Here is a 19908-nt window from a genome sequence, read left to right on the forward strand (position 1 = left end):
GTGATATTAGGATATATAAGTTATCCCGTACAAGCTTTTGTGCCGAATACGTTACGTTGTTACAGGTGTCAAGCGTATGGGCGTGTGGCAGCAGTGTGTAGGAGGGAGGTTCCTAGGTGTGAAAAGTGTGCAGAAGGGCATGAGACAAAGGAATGTGTAGCATTGGGTAAAGTAGTGGTATGTGTTAATTGTAGGCATGCCTATGGGGCTGGGGAGCCGGAAATGTCCGGTGGGAGAGAGGCAGGTTGAGGTTTCCAGGGTTACAGTAGTGCAGAAGTTGTCGTATGCTGAGGCAGTGAAGAAAGTAGAGGAAGGTGGGTCAAGGGGGTGGGATCCGGAGAGGAGTGGTGTGAGTAGTAGAGTTATATCAGTACAGAGGGATAAGCAAACAAGTGATATGTTTCAGTAAGATTGGATTTTTTTGCATTTATAGCAATGGTTATCAAAAGTACTGCAGGGAAGGAACATAAGTCACAGAAAATTGAGGTTGTGGTGATAGCTGCAGAGGAAAGTAGAGGAAGGTGGGCTATTTGTTAATGTTAAGTGGTGGTGTCCCGTTATTGGCCTGATGACAGACTAAATAGTGGAGTATGGTGGTGGGTTTTTTGTGAGTGTTGGGTTAGATGTTAGGGTATTTGTTAAAGGGTAAAAAAACGACAACACTAAAGCAAAGCGTAAGGGTGTTATACTCCAGTCCAGTAGGTGGCGGTGATGCAGCATTTATTGGATGCCAACCGCCGTTAAACCAAGTCGAAGAAGAACTATCGCTTATTATCGCATCAGTACAAACTTTAAGTGTATGCATCATATGTGTCAAATTTTGGAACGCTCAACTCACCATAGCCCCGCCTCCTCAGTTCCGGCATTTTGGCTCCGGAAGTACCGTACTTTTTTTGGTTCACAGGAAAAGGAAAAAAAACTGCTGTTGGGAAACAAAACAGCAAAGTGAGTTTTAGTGACGAATGTGATTATTTTATAGTTTTACTATGGTAATACGTATCATAAAAATTTACGAGATGTGATTTAGTTTTGCATCATACTTTGCTTCTTTCGCGTTTGTAGCTAGCCAACATGAGCTAGCTAACTCGCAACGACGCTATGCTGTCGTTTAACGGTAATTCCCAAGTGTCTTATCTTCTGCAAGCAAAGTGGTTTGCTTGCAATCGATTCCACAACAACTGGCGTGCTAATGTCATCCTGCATCGTGAATGGATGGGAGTTTGTTATTGGAGTAACTAGCTAGGTAGCTTTCTTGTTACATTGTTGCAGCTAGCTAACAACATAGCTAACTGTCTAACCAGTCAGTCAGTATTAAGCTGTTGCGCTCATTACAGCAGGCTAGTTCGTTTTCGTGCTGTTACTTAGGTAACTCGCAAATTATATTACTAGCTATTAGGCTACAGTAAAATAGTTGAACAATAACCATATATATCCCATGCTTCGAGTAAGTATTTAACGGTCATTTGCATGGTAGCTCTATCTCTGTCATTGGCTGGCTTACTCTGATAGTTAGCAGTGACTTAATACTGACATACAGCTTACTTACCCCATTTAGTGGTTATTGTAGCCTCAATGGGATTGACTGTTATACATGTTCAATAGGAACTATGATAACAAACACGTGCCTATTACCATTCATATGGTGCCTTCCTTTTTCTTTATAGAATGCCTGCCCCTAAAAGACACAAGTCTTTTCAGGCTCCTCAAGCAAAGAGAAGAAAGGAGGATCAGAATGAAGTCGCCATGCCATCCAACAAAACGACACCAGCCTCTGCAACGTCAAGCAACCCCCAAAGAGAAGCACCTTTGCGGAGAAGGAATAAGAAAAAGCCCCCTGCAGAACTAAAAGAGGGAAATAAACCTGCAGGGTCCAGCCGCCATTCCTCCAAGACAAAATCAACTCAAAAGGCCAGAACTAGGACCAAGTTCAATCCACCTGTAAAGAACGCCAAGCTGCTGAAAGCCACAAGTGCCTCCTCAAAGAATCCCAACTCTAAAGGAACCCTAAAAAGACCAGCCAAGATCTTCAAAACTGCTTCCACAGAGTCTGATGAGGAGCTTATCAGAACTCATAAACACCATTGCATCAGAAAATACTCTAATGGGGATCGAGGTAAGCGTAAAGGGTCACAGTCTAACCTGAATGAAGAAGTATTGCTCTCAGACCCTGTGCAGAGGGATCACAATTATGGTATACCCTCTGCGTCTTATGGTAGTCATTCTGAAATTGAGGAAAATAAAAGAGTCAGAGAGTCCACCAGAGGTCCAGAGACCCGGGGAGATGTGAAGATGGAAACTCAAATGTCTTCAGAACCCTTACCTGAACAATCTGGACAGATGAAGCGGAGCAGTGAGACGCATGAGGTGCAGGATAATTCCATGACCACCCCAACAGATGAATTTAGTGAGAGTGTCAACACCAAGCCTGACATAAAAATGTCTCCTCCAGCATCCCCTGAGAAAGCTTCAGACCCCATCCATAAGCAGGTGAACCAGAATAATTCCATTACCACCCCAACAGATGAATTTAGTGACAGTGTCAATACCGAGCCTGGCATAAAAATGTCTCCTCCAGCATCCCCTGAGAAAGCTTCAGACCCCATCCATAAGCAGGTGAACCAGAATAATTCCATGACCACCACAACAGATGAATTTAGTGAGAGTGTCAACACCAAGCCTGACATAAAAATGTCTCCTCCAGCATCCCCTGAGAAAGCTTCAGACCCCATCCATAAGCAGATGAACCAGAATAATTCCATTACCACCCCAACAGATGAATTTAGTGAGAGTGTCAATACCGAGCCTGGCATAAAAATGTCTCCTCCAGCATCCCCTGAGAAAGCTTCAGACCCCATCCATAAGCAGGTGAACCAGAATAATTCCATTACCACCCCAACAGATGAATTTAGTGAGAGTGTCAATACCGAGCCTGGCATAAAAATGTCTCCTCCAGCATCCCCTGAGAAAGCTTCAGACCCCATCCATAAGCAGGTGAACCAGAGTAGAGAGAAACATGAGGAGCAGAATGATTCCGTGACCATCCCTACATATCAAGTTAGTGAGAGTGTAGCGAGCAAGATGGATGCATATAAAAAGTCTGCAGACCCCATACCTGAACTACTAAAACAGAGCACTGAGACACAGGATATGCAGGAACATTCCATGACCACCCATACAGATAAAGTTAATGAACATTTAGAGACTAAGGTCGGTGCAAAAATATTGTCTCCTCCAGCCATCGGCTTAGTAGCATATAGTAGCAGTAGTGATTCTGAATGTGAAGGTGAGGGAAATGACAGGACGGGAGTCACAGAGTCAATAGATGTGAAGATGAAAACTCAAGCATCTTCAGAGAAGGCTTCAGACCCTGTCCCTGAACAGGTGAAGGAGAGCAGTGAGACGAGGCAGATGCAGGAGGATCCCATGACCACCTCTACATATGAAGTTACCGAGGATTCTATGACCTCCCCTACATATGAAGTTACCGAGGATTCCATGACCTCCCCTACTGAGAGTGTAGACGACAAGCTTGATGCAAATATAAAGCCTCCTCCATCTATAGAAGTATATTCAGAGGAGGCTTCAGACCCTGTCCCTGAACAGGTGAATCCTGAACAGGTGAATCAGATATACATTGAAATAGAGAAGGTGCAGGAAGATTCCATGACCACCCCAACAGATGAACTACATGAACTTTTAGATGGCACGCTTGATGCAGAAATAATGTCCCTGCCACCTTTAGAAGCATCCTCTGAGGAGACCCATACATTTGAAGTTAGTGAGAGTGTAGAGACCAAGTGTTCAGAACTTGCACCTGAACATGTGACGCAGAGCACTGAGATGCAGGTAGATTCCGCGCCAACCCATGCAGATCAAGTAAGTGAGAGTGTAGACACCAAGCTTGATATCGAAGTAAATTCTGCTCTACCTGTAGAACTATCCTCTGAGGAGACTTCAGACATTGTCTCTGTCTCAGAGCAGGTGCTGCAGAGCAGTGAGACACAGGAAGTCCAGGAAGATTCCATGACCACCCGTACAGATGAACTTAGGGAAAGTTTAGGAACAAAGTCGGGTGCTAAAATAAAGTCTCCACCCTTAGAGGTGCTTTTCAGTGCTCTAAAGGAGTCCAGTCTTTGCAAACATCCCCTGTCTCATACGATGCGCTCAAATGTCAAAGAGTTTCTGGGAGTAGAGGATTCTTTAGAAATCACTAAAAAAGACTGTGGCTTTGGTGTAACGGAGAGCATTGAGTGTACTTTAGACCTGGAGACTCCGATTATTGTCGAGGATATGGAGATCGGCCACTGTGTTGTGGAGGTGGTGGGAGAGAATGGAGATGAGGTGGATAGTGATCTGGAAATCATAGACAACTCTGAGAGGCCAGAGAAGACACTTGAACTAACCAAAGGGTCTGAAGAAGAGTGCAGTGTGGATAAAAGTGAAGATGGTATTGAAAAGAAAGGCACAAGTTCCTCTAACCAAGACAGCACAAATAGTGGGAAGAAGGAAGCTACTAAAAAAACCCAGGGTAGCCTGGAAAAACCCAAGAAACAGCAGATGAACCCTCAGGCCCGGACCAAAGCCCGACTAGCAGCGCTAGCTGAGCAAAAGGCAGCTGCCTCCAAAAAAGCGAGCAGGCAGCTCAACCTCCTGGCCCTATGTGAAGAAATAGCAGATGATATCGCCACTGACACAATGTTAATAAAGACGAAGGAGGAGGAGGAGCAGGTTGTAACAATTAAGGCTGAACCCAGCAAGGAGCCAGAATGCACACCGCCTGTCACACAGGCTGAGACTGTTCCGATACCTCCTACTCCTGCCCGGCCCGAGGAACCGTCTCCAGCAGTAGAACCCTCCGCTGAGGAGCCTGCTCCAGCCAAGCCCCCAGCTCCAGAGCCACCTCGGAGGCGTTTCTTCATCAGCCAAGTGACGGTACCCCTCAAAATCCACGAGAAGAAGAAGCTTACCAGGTTCCAGAGGCTGCGGCAGGTGGAACTGCAGCGGGAGAAGAATATGTCCTGGACCATGGTGAAGAAGCTCAAGTCCGATCAGAAGATGATTCCAGAGACTGAGACTAAACCTTCCCCTCCAGCAGCAGCACCTGTCCAAGTGACCACCCCCCCACCCCCCTCAGCCAGTCCAGCAGCACCCACAGTAGCTGCACTCTCCCCAACCAGTCAAGAAGTGACCCCAAAAGTTGAGCCCCCAAAAGTTGAGCCCCCCAAAGTGACCCCCAGTAAGGGACCCACGCTGAGAAAGAGGACGCTTCCAGCAGAACCCCCACCGATGCCCAACGGGCTGAAAGCTCAGAAGGCCAAGCCTGTGGTGGAGTATAAGCCTTACAAATCCAGGCCCAAGTACTCCTTTGATGACTTTGAATGTGATGACGAGCCGAAACCCACAGTGCAGAAGGCAGCAGTGAGACCTACAGCTACTACTATTCAGAGGGCAGCAGTTAAACCCACAGCCGTTCAGAGGGCAGCAGTGAGACCGACACCTAGTACCATTCAGAGGGCAGCACGGAAAACTACACCTACCACCATTCAGAGGGCAGCAGTGACACCTACCACCATTCAGAGGGCAGCAGTGACACCTACCACCATTCAGAGGGCAGCAGTGACACCTACCACCATTCAGAGGGCAGCAGTGACACCTACCACCATTCAGAGGGCAGCAGTGACACCTACCACCATTCAGAGGGCAGCAGTGACACCTACCACCATTCAGAGGGCAGCAGTGACACCTACCACCATTCAGAGGGCAGCAGTGACACCTACCACCATTCAGAGGGCAGCAGTGACACCTACCACCATTCAGAGGGCAGCAGTGACACCTACCACCATTCAGAGGGCAGCAGTGACACCTACCACCATTCAGAGGGCAGCAGTGACACCTACCACCATTCAGAGGGCAGCAGTGACACCTACCACCATTCAGAGGGCAGCAGTGACACCTACCACCATTCAGAGGGCAGCAGTGACACCTACCACCATTCAGAGGGCAGCAGTGACACCTACCACCATTCAGAGGGCAGCAGTGACACCTACCACCATTCAGAGGGCAGCAGTGACACCTACCACCATTCAGAGGGCAGCAGTGACACCTACCACCATTCAGAGGGCAGCAGGGAGACCTACCACCATTCAGAGGGCAGCAGGGAGACCTACACCTACCACCATTCAGAGGGCAGCAGGGAGACCTACACCTACCACCATTCAGAGGGAAGCAGGGAGACCTACACCAGTGTCCGAAAATGGCAAACATGAAGTTAGTTTCTTAAACATTGATCTAAAATTATAAAATGCAAGGATGAGTTTTTGGGTCAAAAATGGTATTGAAATTAATTCTTACCCTCTTAATTTCTCCTTCCACAGGACTCAAAACCTACCGTGCACAAGCCAGAAAACAGGGGTCAGAAGACAGTAGGACATACTGCCCTGAAAACAGTAGGACCTACCGCGCCGAAAACAGGACATATCACACAGAAAACAGTAGGACCTACCGCGCAGAATACAGTACCAACTGTACAGAAGGCCGTAGAGATACCAACCCCTATGTCCAAAAATGGTAAACATGAGGTAAGTTTCTTAGTTGTGATAATACAAATGTATTATTTACATTTCTATAGCGCTTTTCATACATACAAGCAATATATCATGACGGGTCAACCAATAGAGGCCAAGTCTTTGAAAGCTGCATCCTCCAAAGATGGAGAGGAGGGACACTTTAATAGCTTGAGCGGAGAGAGCTGTTCAGAGGATGGTAGAGGATGGAGTCTGCTGCTGATCTTGTATAGCGTAAAACTGGGTACCAGCCTGACTCTTATAGCCACTTAGGTGATGCTCTGGGAACAATAAAGCTCATCACACACAGTTCAGTATAATAGCCAGTTGTCCTCATTACGAGTCTTCTGCCTGAGATGTATTACTAGCTCTCCCATTCCTCTCACACTTCAGGCGACTCCTCAAATGATGTTCTAAGAAGATCAATAATTGGCAGCCACTCACTCTCACTCACTCATAGCTCCGGCTGGCGCATAGGGCAGTAACAAAGGCACTCCATTTCTGTCTGTCTCGAGCCGCTTTCTCCACTGTGCCCCAGCTCTGCTGATGTTGTTGAAGCTCGGTCTCGATTGTTCTCCGCCACGTTGTCTTGGGCCTCCCCCTCTTACATCTGTCCTCTGGAGTCCAATGGACTGCTATTCTTGGGATAGAGTCTGTACTCTTTCTCATGTACTCCAGCGGTGTCTCTTGAGTATGGCAGCTATGGCTTCCTGCTTCGTTTATATAAGGAGGTTGGTGTTTGCTATTGTGTTTGGCCAGAAGATGTTCATGAAGTTGTGTGGAAGGTAGATTGTTTTTTCAGATCTGCTTCTGTCATTTTCCAGCAATCTGAACCATAAAGGAGAGTTGCCAGTACACAGCTCTGCAATATTTTGAGTTTTGTATTTGTGTTGTCCGGATTTCCAGACATTATTGAACTTCATAAAGATTGCTTTATTGATTCTGGTGCAGATGTCTTTGCTGGTGCCTCCATCATGGCACATGGGGCTCCCAAGGTAACTAAAACTGTGGTTTAACTCCAGGCCCTGTTCCTTGTTTTTGACTGATTTTGCTGTGTTGTTGGACATGACCTTTGTCTTGCTGCAGTTGATAACCAGGCTGACTTGCTGGCCAAACGGCTGGACAGTTTTCTCGTGTGTGTGTGTGTGTGTGTGTGTGTGTGTGTGTGTGTGTGTGTGTGTGTGTGTGTGATAAAAGGGCCAGGTCATCTGTGAAGTCAAGGTCTTCTAGAGTAGAATACCAGGTCCATTATATTCCTCTTGCCTGATCTTCTGTGGTTCGCCACATGACCCAATCTATTGTCAGGTTGAAGAGTAAGGCTGACCTCACACAACCTTGACGAACTCAGCTTCACAACAAAGCTCATGTTGCTCGTTACCACAGAGGATGAGAAAGTTGCTGTGGAACTGTTTTATGATGTTTAACAACATGGGTGGGGATTCCATAAGTTCGTAAGATCTTCCATAGGCCTTCTGGAAGTCAATAAAATTGTTGAGTTTGTTGCCACTCACTACATTGCTCAATTATGTTTCTGAGGGCAAAGATCTGGCCTGTACAGCTCCTTCCTCCCTACCTTGTTTGTTCCTAAGCACTTTGTCTACAGCTGAAGACATCTGTTGTACGATCATTTTGCAAAAGGGCTCGCTGGGAACAGATAAAGGTGCGTTGCCCCTCCAGTTGTTGCAATCGAAAAGAGTGCCCTATGGTACCCGTATGATGACCCCCTGGGTCCAATCTGAAGGTATCTTTCCCTTCAACCAGATATCAGTGAAAAGTGAAAGGATGTTTGCAACCACTATTGGATTGATTTTGAACAGCTCTGCATTGAGGTTATCAGGAACTGTAGCTTTCTCATTTATTGACTTGATGGTGATTATTTCTTCTTTGGTTGGTGTTTATGTTTAGATCTTCTAGAGCAGCTTCAGGTGTTGTGTGGTAATTGGATCCACCTGGGGTTCTCTGTTGAGACCTCTGAAATGTTCCGTCCATTTTGCTTCCTGTTCATTTTCCGTCGTCAGGAGATTGCCTTGCTTGCCTTTTTGATTTGAGTATTTGACTTGAATTTTCTGCCACAGATTAGGTTAGTGATTTTCCTCACTGGTTGCTTGCTGCTGCTTTTTCAGGTAGGCCCTTTTGTTTCTTCTTACTGGCCTTTTGGCTTGTGTAGATTTTTCTGTACTGTTCCTCCAATTCTAGTTTTAGCCTTTTGATTTGGAAACACTTCCCATGTTTCTGGGGAGATCCATTCCTCGTGTTGCCTTCTGTGGCCTAAGGTTTTCCTGCTGCTTTCACTGTAAGCTCTAACCACTTTCCCCCCACTTCCTGTCTATTTTCCTCAGTCGCCGCCTCGTCTTTTTCTTCTGTGTTGTTTGAAAGGGCTTGATACTTGTTGCGAACTTGCATTATGAAGGTTTTCTTGACGGTTTGGTACCTCAGCATGCCAACGTCAAATCGTGTCCCTTTTTGTCAGTGGTCTTGAACATTTCAGCTTTAGATCGATGTCGGCAGTCAGAAGATGGTGGCCGCTGGCGACATCTGCCCCCTTTCGCACCTTGATGTCCCTCAGTCAGCTTCTCAACTTGCCGTTGGTTTCCTTTCCATTAGTTTTCTCTACCCCTTTTTGTAGGATGATGGCCACACCTTCACGATGTTGTCCGTCCTCCCATCCAGAGTGTCGTACTGGTTCTCCAGTGCTGGTTCTCGTGGAACCAGAGCTAGTCCACCTGGCTTCACTCACTCCCAGGATCTGTAGCTTGTATCTCCTCACTTCGTTGGTAACCTGTGCCAGCTTTCCCGGAGTCCAACTTTGTTTGAACATTCCATAAGCCAACGTGCAGTTTGTATTTGGTGTTCAGTGCTCCCATCTTCACTCAGCAGTTTCTCGTAGGCTTAAACTGATGGCGGTCATACAAGTCTGGGGGATCTTTTCATCCAGTTGTTGGACTGTCATTTGTTGCTGTTTCTGTACCTCAAAATGTTTTACGGGATGGGGTTGCTAGCCTCCATACCCAACCGTCCACTTCTGGTTTGAGGAGATTTTGGAATTGGCAGCCAGGTGAAACAAAAAAAGCTGGTACTATGTCCCGATGCACTTTAGCTTGCTAGCCATGACAAAAAAAGTGTTAATCTGCTAATCTGTAGTTTAAAAACACCAGATATATATGCAAGAAATACTCTTATCAAAAACAAAAGAGCTGATTTTTAAAAATCAACAATTTTATAAACACCTAAAAAAAGAACTATGGACACATTTGCAGTAGCTGTATGCTTAGGTTGCTATTAGGGCACAATGGCAACTATAGAACTATGCTACTTGAAATAACTTTCTTGGTTGATATTTTACTTGTTTTAATGCTGTCAGACATTGAAAGCGACCATGCATTTTTTGTGTGTGTCCCTGTTGGATTTGAACCCACGACCTACCAGAGTGTAGCCCTAGCAACGCTCTTACCCACATCCTTATCATTTCTTAAATATTGTCTTGTGTGGTACTGTAACTGTCTTTATCTCCCCTCCTTCCACAGGACTGCAAACTTACTGTACAGAATGCAGTAGTACCTACCGTACGCAAGGCAGACATGCCTAGACCCATTGTACAGAAGGCAGCGGTGGTACCTATATCTTCCCCCAAAACGGAGCAGAAAGCAGAAGCACCACCTACGGCCAAAACTGGCGAAGATGAGGTAACATCCTTGGAACTGTTAATTCTTTATTAGCATGTAAGAATGGTATTTGTTTTAGAAATTATATTAAAATGCCATTCAATAACTGTACAGGGCAATTCAGTGACGCATTAGAAGCCGTTTTTATGGTAAAAATGAATTGGTCGCCAAAATGTATCCCCCTTAACCTCTTGTCTTTCCACAGGATTCCATAGCACCAGTGTCCTCCCCTCCCTCTGAAGAGCCCCCAAGAGATTCTGTTGACAAAGAGCAGTGTGAAGAAAAGCCTGCTGGTATTCTCATGTTTGATAACATCCAAATGACCGTTTGAACAGTGTTATAGCACATTGTCATATCATACATTGTGTAACATGCTTCTTATAGAATGTCTCTTACTTATCAGTTACTGAGATTAAACCCGCATCCCAAGAGGACAAGACAACAACAGAGAATGCCGTTGACTTGTAAGAATTTACACTCAAATTACAATGACCAAATAGTTTTCTGCACAAAAACTATTTTCCGGAGCAATCCGAACAATGTCTGTGTTTCCATGGCAGTGGGGTGGTTCAATCAGCAGGTAATAGCAGTCCCCTCTCTGACGAACGTCTGCAGAAAGAAATCAAGAAACTAAAGGAGACCGACAAAGACGGAAATCAAGCCATTATTGTGAGTGTTTCAGTCCTTCGCCGAATACTGCCCACTGTATTACTGTACTTTGAGTTCTCTTTTGGAACACAGTGGTGTTATTCAAAGACTGCATGTTCCTAGCTTGGTCCCAGATCTGTTTGTGCTCTTACTTGCTGTCATTGTCAGGCCAAAGGTTTGGCATGACAAGGAGTTGGCATGATTGCACAGACTGGCACTCAGGCTAGTAAGTTCCTACATTTAGATATAATCTATTTTAACGTAAGTCAGAACTGACCTAGAGTCTGTGCGTGTCACTTCCTAGGATGCAGGGCAGAAGCACTTTGGCCCAGTAACCTGCAGTGTGTGTGGGATGCTGTATTCCGCTGCCAACCCAGAGGATGAATCCCAGCATTTGCTCTTCCACAACCAGTTCACCAGTGCTGTCAGATATGTGGTGAGAATGAGCTGTATCCCACAGCATGAATGCGTCCCATAGGACTCTAGTCAAAAGTAATGCACTACTGTATATAGGAAATGGGGAGCCGTTTGGGACGCAGACTGTGTGTGCCAACTCGTCCCCTCTGACTCAAACATCTCTCACAGGCACACACATCTCTCAACCTATAAACCACTGATTTGTCATACCGTCCACAGGGGTGGAAGAAGGAGAGGATTTTGGGGGAGTACCCCGATGGCAAGATCATTCTTGTCCTTCCAGATGACCCCAAATATGCACTGAAGAAGGTATGTGTGCTTCAGGCTCCAAATGTACATATTATCACATATGGTAAAAACGTTGACTGTAATACGATATAAAAAAAGGGGCATTATTACTCTAAACTACTGTGTACTATAAATCCCCCTGATACACACCACTACATATGTCGAGATTTTGTAAACCCCTGATATACAGTGGGGTCCATAATTATTGTCACCCTTGATAAAGATGAGCAAAAAATACTATAAAATAAATAATACAAATACTGAGCTATATGGTGTGCTAAAAGGAAATTGGACAATTGCATTATTTTACATTAATACAATTGCACAGAGAAAGAGATTTTGTTTAACAAGTAATAAAAACAAACACTTTACAAAATAAAATGCAACATTATTCCCATACCATTATTAGAGAATCAGGAAAATTACGATACCCTCTCCCTATTGTCTAGTTAGCTTATTCAAGTGTTTTCTTAAAATAGTTTCAACACTTTGTAACTGTGGATCCAACATGCCGATTATGAAACTTTGATACTGTAAATTACGAGTTTTCAAATATCGAAATGTGAAGTGCACATTTTAACTCGTGGGTGGTTCGCTTGTATGACAATAAAGCGGTATCTATTATTATAATCCTCAACACCTCATCTTTCAGAACACAGACTAATCTTGATTTACAGGATTTCCCTCGCTTAGACGACACATTTGCAAAAGTTTCCCAGTTAGCAGGAGGTATGGGGGCATCTTCTTGTCATGCACAGTGCTCAAGTTTATAACTTCTGTCAGTCAAAACCCAGCGTTGTGATGCGGAGAACTTGAGCTCTTGACGCCATGTATAGCATGTTACTTTATAACCACTGTTTTCCAATTCAGGAGCTTATCAATGTCTATCTGCCATTTTCAACCCGTATATGGGATGACGGGTGCTGTGAGTGTAATGGGTTAAACAAAATGTATTTCTCTGAGCAGTTGTAGTAGTGTAAAATAATATAATTGTCCGATTTATTATTTTTATTATTATATATATTTTTAGCCTACAATATATCTGTTTGTATTGCTTATTTTATACAGTATTTTTTGCTCATATTTATCAAGGGTGCCAATAACCTCTGTACATCACAACAGTTTAATTGTCCTGTAGTCCAGGGTCATATTCACTAGCCATCAAACAGAATGAAAACTGACCGTAACAGTGAGGGATAAGAAACACTGGTTATCTGTTGCAAAAGGTATTGCTACGGTGTGCACTAATGAATACGACCCTGTAAAGAAGTCTTACACAGCCTGTTTATTGGTGGTTTGTCAGGTTGAGGAGATTAGAGAGATGGTGGACAATGACCTGGGCTTCCAGCAGGTTGAGACCAAGTGTCCCTCCCAGACTAAAACCTTCCTGTTTATCTCCAATGACAAGAAGGTAGCTGGTTGCCTTATCGCTGAGCACATTCAGGAGGTGAGAAAGACTGTGTGGGTTAAAGCTGGGAATGTGTGTGTTTGTTGGGAGGGTGGTTGAGATGCAAAGTCAATATACTTTATTGTGATGATGTATTCGCTGATGTTGCATGTATGTGATTGTATGTGCGTGTGCAGGGCTACAGGGTCATTGAGGAAGCGGTGCCCGAGGGCTCAGAGGGAGAGAAGGTGATGTTTGAGCGTCAGAGAGCATGGTGCTGTTCCACCAACCCAGAGCCAGCCCTCTGTGGCATCAGCCGCATCTGGGTCTTCAGCATGATGAGACGGAGGGGCATCGCCTCACGCATGATCGAGTGTCTCAGGTCAGTCCGTCAGTCTTACTTGGGCATGAATCGAAGGGGGTAGAAAAATCAACATCATTTGCTCCGCGGGGAGGGGGGTAAAGGCGTTCGCATGCTTCCCAGCCGAAACAGTTCGGAAGAGTGTTTGCATATTTTGTGGCATTTTGTTTGTTCTGGACTTTGGTACGTTTTTTTTTTGCTGTTTGTGCACAATTTTTTTTCTCAAGGCAAGCCGAAGTCGGCAGCCAAAGGCTACATCCCTTTGTTGGTGATTGGTCAAGACTAGGTGTTCTTCAATAAAGTCTTTGTCATTCAACAAGAGACGACTCATTTTCATGGACAATTTGTCATTGAGAAATACTGCACCGACCATCTTAGTCAGTCACGCAATTTTACATCTAAGAGCTCCTCTGCAAAAATGTCAAAATCAATGACAGATTTCTTGAGTTAATTCTGACTATTTTGAGGAAGTGTATATTGGCTGTGGCGTCCCAAAATGGACAAACAGTACTATTGCCACTTTTGTTCCTCATTTTTCAAGCAAAGTTATTTTAAGGGAGTAAGTTCAGCTAGGTGCCAGCCTAACAGAAGCATGCTGACGCCTTAATGCCCCCTGATTCAGTCACATACATTGAGTGTACAAAACATAGGAACACATTCCTCATATTGAGTTGCACTCCCTTTTGCCCTCAGAACAGCTTCAATTCGTCAGGTCATGGACTACAAGGTTCCATAGGGATGCTGGCCCATTTTGACTCCAATGCTTCCCGCAGTTGTGCCAAGTTGGCTGGATGTCCTTTGGGTGGTGGACCATTCGGGAAAATGTTGAGTGTGAAAAACCCAGCAGCGTTGGAGTTCTTGTAACAAACCGGTGCACCTGGCACTTACTAGCAAGCCCCGTTCAAAGGCACACACACAGTGCATTCGGAAAGTATTCAGACCCCTTGACTTTTTCCACATTTTGATATATTACAGACTTATTCTAAAATGTATTACATTCATTTTTTTTCCCCTCATCAATCTACACACAATACCACATCATGACAAAGCAAAAATAGGTTTTTAGAAATGTTTGCTAATTTATTTAAAAAATGTATAAAAAAGATACCGTAATTTACATAAGTATTCAGACCCTTTGCTATGAGCCTCGAAATTTAGCTCAGGTGCATCCTGTTTTCATTTATCATCCTTGATGTTTCTACAACTTGATTTGGAGTCTACCTGTGGTAAATTCAATTGATAGGACATGATTTGGAAAGGCACACACCTGTCTATAGAAGGTCCCACAGTTGACAGTGCATGTCTGAGCAAAAACCAAGCCATGAGGTCAAAGGAATTGTCTGTGGTCCCCCGAGACAGGATTGTGTCAAGGCACAGATCTGGGGAAGGGTACCAAAAAATGTCTGCAGCATTGAAGATCCCCAAGAACACAGTGGCCTCCATCATTCTTAAATGGATGCACCAAGTCTCTTCCTAGAGCAATTGGGGGAGAAGGGCCTTGGTCAGAGAGGTGACCAACTCTGAAAGAGCTCCAAAGTTCCTCTGTGGAGATGGGAGAACCTTCCAGAAGGACAACCATCTCTGCAGCACTCCACCAATCAGGCCTTTATGGTGGAGTGGTCAGACGGAAGCCACTCCTCAGTAAAATTGCCAAGTGTCAAGTCTGGAGGAAACCTGGCACCATCCCTACGGTGAAGCATGGTGGTGGCAGTATCATGCTGTGGGGATGTTTTTTAGCAGCAGAGATTGGGAGACGAGTCAGGATTGAGGGAAAGATGAACGGCGCAAAGTACAGAGATCCAAGATGAAAACCTACTCCAGAGCACTCAGCATCTCAGACTGGGGCGAAGGTTCACCTTCCAAAAGGACAATACCCTAAGCACACAGCCAAGACAACGCAGGAGTGGATTTGGGACAAGTCTCTGAATTTCCATGAGTGGCCCAGCCAGAGCCCGGACCTAAACCCGATTAAACATCTCTGGAGAGACCTAAAAATAGCTGTACAGTGATGCTCCCCATCCAACCTGACAGGGCTTGAGAGGATCTGCAGAGACGAATGGGAGAAACTCTCCAAATACAGGTGTGCCAAGCTTGTAGCGTCATTCCCAAGAAGACTTGAGGCTGTAATCACTGCCAAAGGTTCTTTAACAAAGTACTGATTTAAAGGGTTTGAATACTTGTGTAAATATATTTCAGTTTATTTTTAATACATTTGCAAAAATGTCTAAAAACCTGTTTTTGCTTTGTCACTATGGGGTATTGTGTGTCGATTGATGAGAAGAAAAAACAACTGAATCAATTTTAGAATAAGGCTGTAATGTAACAAAATGTGGAAAAAGTCAAGGGGTCTGAATACTTTCCGAAAGCACTGTACAACTTTTGTCTTACCCATTCACCCTCTGAATGGCTCACATACACAATCCATGTCTCAAGGCTTAAAAATCGTTATTTAACCTGCTTCCTCCCCTTCATCTACACGTATTGAAGTGGCTTTAACAAGTGACATCAATAAGGGATCAAAGCTTTCCCCTGGTCAGTCTGTCATGGAAAGAGCAGATGTCCTTAATGTTTTGTACACTCAGTGTATATACTGCTCCCCACCGGAGACTGGTTCAATCCCCATGTTCACCCTTCCTACTGTACTCCCACTTGCATGTCTCCCCCTCTGTTTCCAACGGTTTAAAATCTAAAATATGTGTGTTATGTATATATATATATATATATATATATATATATATATATATATATATATATATATATATATATATATATATATATATATCTATCTATCAGTGCCTTCAGAAAGTATTCATACCCCTTGACTTATTCCACATTTTCCTGTTAGTCTGATTTTCTTTCTTTCACACAATACCCCATAATGACAAGGTGAAAACGAAATATCTCATTAACATAAGTATTCACACCCCTGAGTCAATACACATTAGAATCAGCTTGAGTTGTGAGTTTTGGGTATGTCTCTAAGAGCTTTGCGTACCTGGGTTGTACAATATTTGCACATTCTTTTAAAAATGCTTTAACCTCTGTCAAATAGTTTTAGGTTATTGTCCTGCTGAAAGGTGCATTTGTCTCCCAGCAGACTGAACAAGGTTTTTGCCTGTGCTTAGCTCTATTCAGTTTCTTTTTAGCCTAACAAACTCCCTAGTCCTTGCTGACAACAAGCATACCCATAACATGATGAAGCCACCACTGTGCCTGGAAAAATATGTAGGGTGGTACTCAGCGATGTTGTTGGATTTGCCCCAAACATAACGCTTTGTATTCAGGACAGTTAATTTCTTGGCCACATTTTTGAATTTTTACTTTAGTGCCTTAATGCAAACAAGATGCATGTTTTTGGAATATTTTTATTCTGTACATGCTTCTTTTTCACTCTGTCATTTAGGTTAGTATTGTGGAGTAACTACAGCAATGTTGATCTATCTTCAGTTTTCTCCTATCACAGCCATTAAACTCTAACTGTTTTAAAGTCACTATTGGTCTCATGGTGAAATCTCTGAGCAGTTTCCTTCTTCTCCGGCAACTGAGTTAGGAAGGACGCTTGTATCTTTGTAGTGACTGGGTGTATTGATACACTATCCAGTGTAAGTAATAACTTCACCATGCTCAAAGGGATATTCAGTGTCAGCTTTTATTTTTACCCATCTACCAATAGGCTCTCTTTACGAGACATTGGAAAACCTCCCTGGTCTTTGGTTTAATCAGTTTTTAAAATTCACTGCTCAACTGAGGGACCTTACAGATAATTGCATGTGTGGGGTACAGAGATGAGGTAGTGATTTTAAAAATCATGTTGAACGCTATTATTGCACTCCGAGTGAGTCCATGCAACTTATGTGAATTGTTAAGCAAATGTTTTCTCCCAACTGATTTAGGCTTGCCATAACAAAGGGGTTGAATACTTATTGACTCAAGACATTACAGCTTTACACTTTTTAGTAATTAAAAAAAAGATTAAAAACATATATTTCCACTTTGACATTATGGAGTATTGTGTATAGGCCAGTGACGCAATCTGAAATGAATCCATTTAAAATGTAGGCTGTAACACAATTTTGTTTTGAGAAAGTCAAGGGGTGTATATATAATTGAAATATGTAGTTTTCTTCTGTCATTGCCCTCCCACAGGAACAACTTCATCTACGGCTCCTACTTGAGCAAGGAGGAGATCGCTTTCTCCGACCCCACGCCCGACGGGAAGCTCTTTGCTACACACTACTGTGGCACCTCGCAGTTCCTGGTTTATAACTTTGTCAGTGGAACTCGTTCAGACCAACAAAGTCCTAATTTGGTGTAACCAATCGCATCAAGGTGGATTATTGTTGAGGCCCAGCGACTCCTCACCAACCAATCTTGTCGTGGACATCCTGTCACAAGCACATTGTGGCTCTTTTAGACTGAACGTTTAGACTCATCAAAAACTACTGTACTGACTCTTCTGAGGGGAAATCTTGGTTTTTAATCTCAGGTTGAAAACAACAAGGTGTTGTTTAAAAGATTTAAAATCTCCCTTTAATCCCTGCATAGTATTTTGAGACAAATAATATTTTTATTTATGTTTTTTAAATAAGAAACAAGCTTTTATTGGCAGTATTAGAGTTTACATGCATTAAGCTTGACAGCAATAGAAAACAGAGCATTTCACAATTCATAGTTTTTGAAGATCTACTTAATTTTACTCAAATGGTTCTAAAACAATGTCCTGTTCTAATAATGCTTTTCATTCATGTTGAGCATCTTAAAAACTGTTAGAAGTTGCTAATATTAAGATGAGGTGTCATGTGTACACAAGGGGTTGTTCTTACACACTTCCATGTTCATCATCTCTTTACTTTTAATGAAGGGATGTGTTGACCACCTGACGTTCCATTATGTGATACAGAGTACATTATTGTTAAGGTCACTCTCACAGAATTTATCGGAATGTGGTGGTTTGATTCTGTTGAGTGAAGTTTTCACCAATTTCTTCACTTCATGATCGTTCTCAGTCTTGTTGCCATGTGTCCTAATCATGTCCATTATTAAAATGGAGAGTCCTATTTGGGATAGTTATCCTCCTTAGGCAGTAAGTTGCATGGACTAGCAGGTAGGTAATAATGGTTGGATTTCTGTATGGGGCATTTTTCTGTAGTGCTTCTAGTCAAGGCACTTTACCCAAGTTGCCTCAGAAATATATCTAACTGCAGAACTGTTAAATGTGAGCTGTGATATAAGGGAATTGGTAAGGCAGTGAGCATTCGCTCGTTTCTGCCTGTGTATGTTTTAGCCTGCCATGAATCATAAACCTCAACCTGACTGTTAGATTTCACTGACAGACTGATCGTACTGTAGACTCCCTCAAATGTTCTCATCCAAACTGCCCTTATTTGAAGGCCCCCCCCTGAAATCACCATTTTTAATAATTTACCATTTCTTCTATTGGCAGAAAGTTTTATTCACATTTAGGACCTCATTGATAAGACATTAAGAGTTAAAAGTAAATCACGTAATATGAATAATATAAATGTCATTGAAAGGGTTTAAAAGCTCAGGGTTATTTGTTTTTTGAGGGAGTTGAAAACACCATCCATGTCAAAGGTGATTATCACAGCAAACCAAGGGACAGTTGCTCAGCCTTCAAAAAGGGTTGTGAGTCATACATTTTTCTGGTATCAATGATTTATTCATCACATTGCCCTTCATTTTGAAACATTTTCTTTTAGAAATATTGTGGGTCACGTAAGAAAACACATTTGATTTATAAAGAGCTGTCATGTAAATAGTTATTTAAAAATAAACTATCCTGCCCTGCTTTGGTTGAATTGATGTGTTTTGAGCATGAATGTAGCATTCATAATGTGATAACCTTCACAAGTTAAGCTTCATGGTAACATATCACGACTTTGAATAGGTTGGGTGATGAAGGCTTATTCTACCACCTAGTGGACATAGTACATTCCAACATATTTTCTTTGTACCAGTGGTGGCCAGTACAGACAAAGCCCAATGTTACCATGAAGTTGATGCATTTGTAACGGATGTGAAACGGCTAGCTTAGTTAGCGGTGGTGCGAGCTAAATAGCGTTTCGATCGGTGACGTCACCTGCTCTGAGACCTTGAAGTAGTAGTTCCCCTTGATCTGCAAGGGCCGCGGCTTTTGTGGAGCGATGGGTAACGATGCTTCGAGGGTGACTGTTATTGATGTGTGCAGGGGGTCCCTGGTTCGCGCCCGGGTATGGGCGAGGGGATGGTCTAAAGTTATACTGTTACACATTGTTTGGCATCTTATCATTCATAGTGCCTCTATTTGACAGATGGGTTTCTATCCGTCTTGCTGTTGAATGTTCTAATTAGAGCCACAGTCATTACCTCCACAGCATGAATGGATGGGTGTCCTATTACTGTCAATCGCATGTATTGTAGTCAGTCACACATTTCCCTGTGAGTTTCATATCAACTCTCTGAGACTGGCTGATGCTAGTACAGAAAATAATCGATGCTATGACACCAGTCTTAGCAAATCAATGGATCTGACCTGGCCACCGTCTCAACTGAAAGGGATTTTGTCTGTCTTAAATCTGGCCA

The 19908-nt window shown here is 43.4% G+C and overlaps 1 protein-coding gene across 1 annotated transcript; it reads left to right on the forward strand.

Annotated features, from left to right (window-relative positions):
* Positions 1-830: 830 nt before the first annotated feature.
* On the forward strand, positions 831-19136 carry LOC109908797 (titin homolog). Its single transcript, XM_020507495.2, has 12 exons — positions 831-945; positions 1665-6267; positions 6375-6578; positions 10088-10246; positions 10431-10518; positions 10629-10689; positions 10786-10894; positions 11178-11309; positions 11510-11599; positions 12882-13025; positions 13163-13347; positions 17473-19136. The coding sequence occupies exons 2-12, from the start codon at positions 1666-1668 to the stop codon at positions 17639-17641; spliced, it is 5943 nt and encodes a 1980-aa protein (XP_020363084.2). The 5' UTR covers positions 831-945; position 1665; the 3' UTR covers positions 17642-19136.
* The last annotated feature ends 772 nt before the right edge of the window (positions 19137-19908 follow it).

The sequence above is a fragment of the Oncorhynchus kisutch genome, linkage group LG18 (assembly GCF_002021735.2).
Source record: "Oncorhynchus kisutch isolate 150728-3 linkage group LG18, Okis_V2, whole genome shotgun sequence".
Lineage (NCBI taxonomy): Eukaryota > Metazoa > Chordata > Actinopteri > Salmoniformes > Salmonidae > Oncorhynchus > Oncorhynchus kisutch.

Excerpts from the sequence above, each read along its gene's own strand:
- LOC109908797 (XM_020507495.2), top strand. The coding sequence starts at position 1,666 with ATGCCTGCCCCTAAAAGACACAAGTCTTTTCAGGCTCCTCAAGCAAAG. Across the intron at positions 13,026-13,162 it reads TCGCTGAGCACATTCAGGAG|GGCTACAGGGTCATTGAGGA; the intron begins GTGAGAAAGACT and ends GTGCGTGTGCAG. Across the intron at positions 13,348-17,472 it reads CGCATGATCGAGTGTCTCAG|GAACAACTTCATCTACGGCT; the intron begins GTCAGTCCGTCA and ends GCCCTCCCACAG.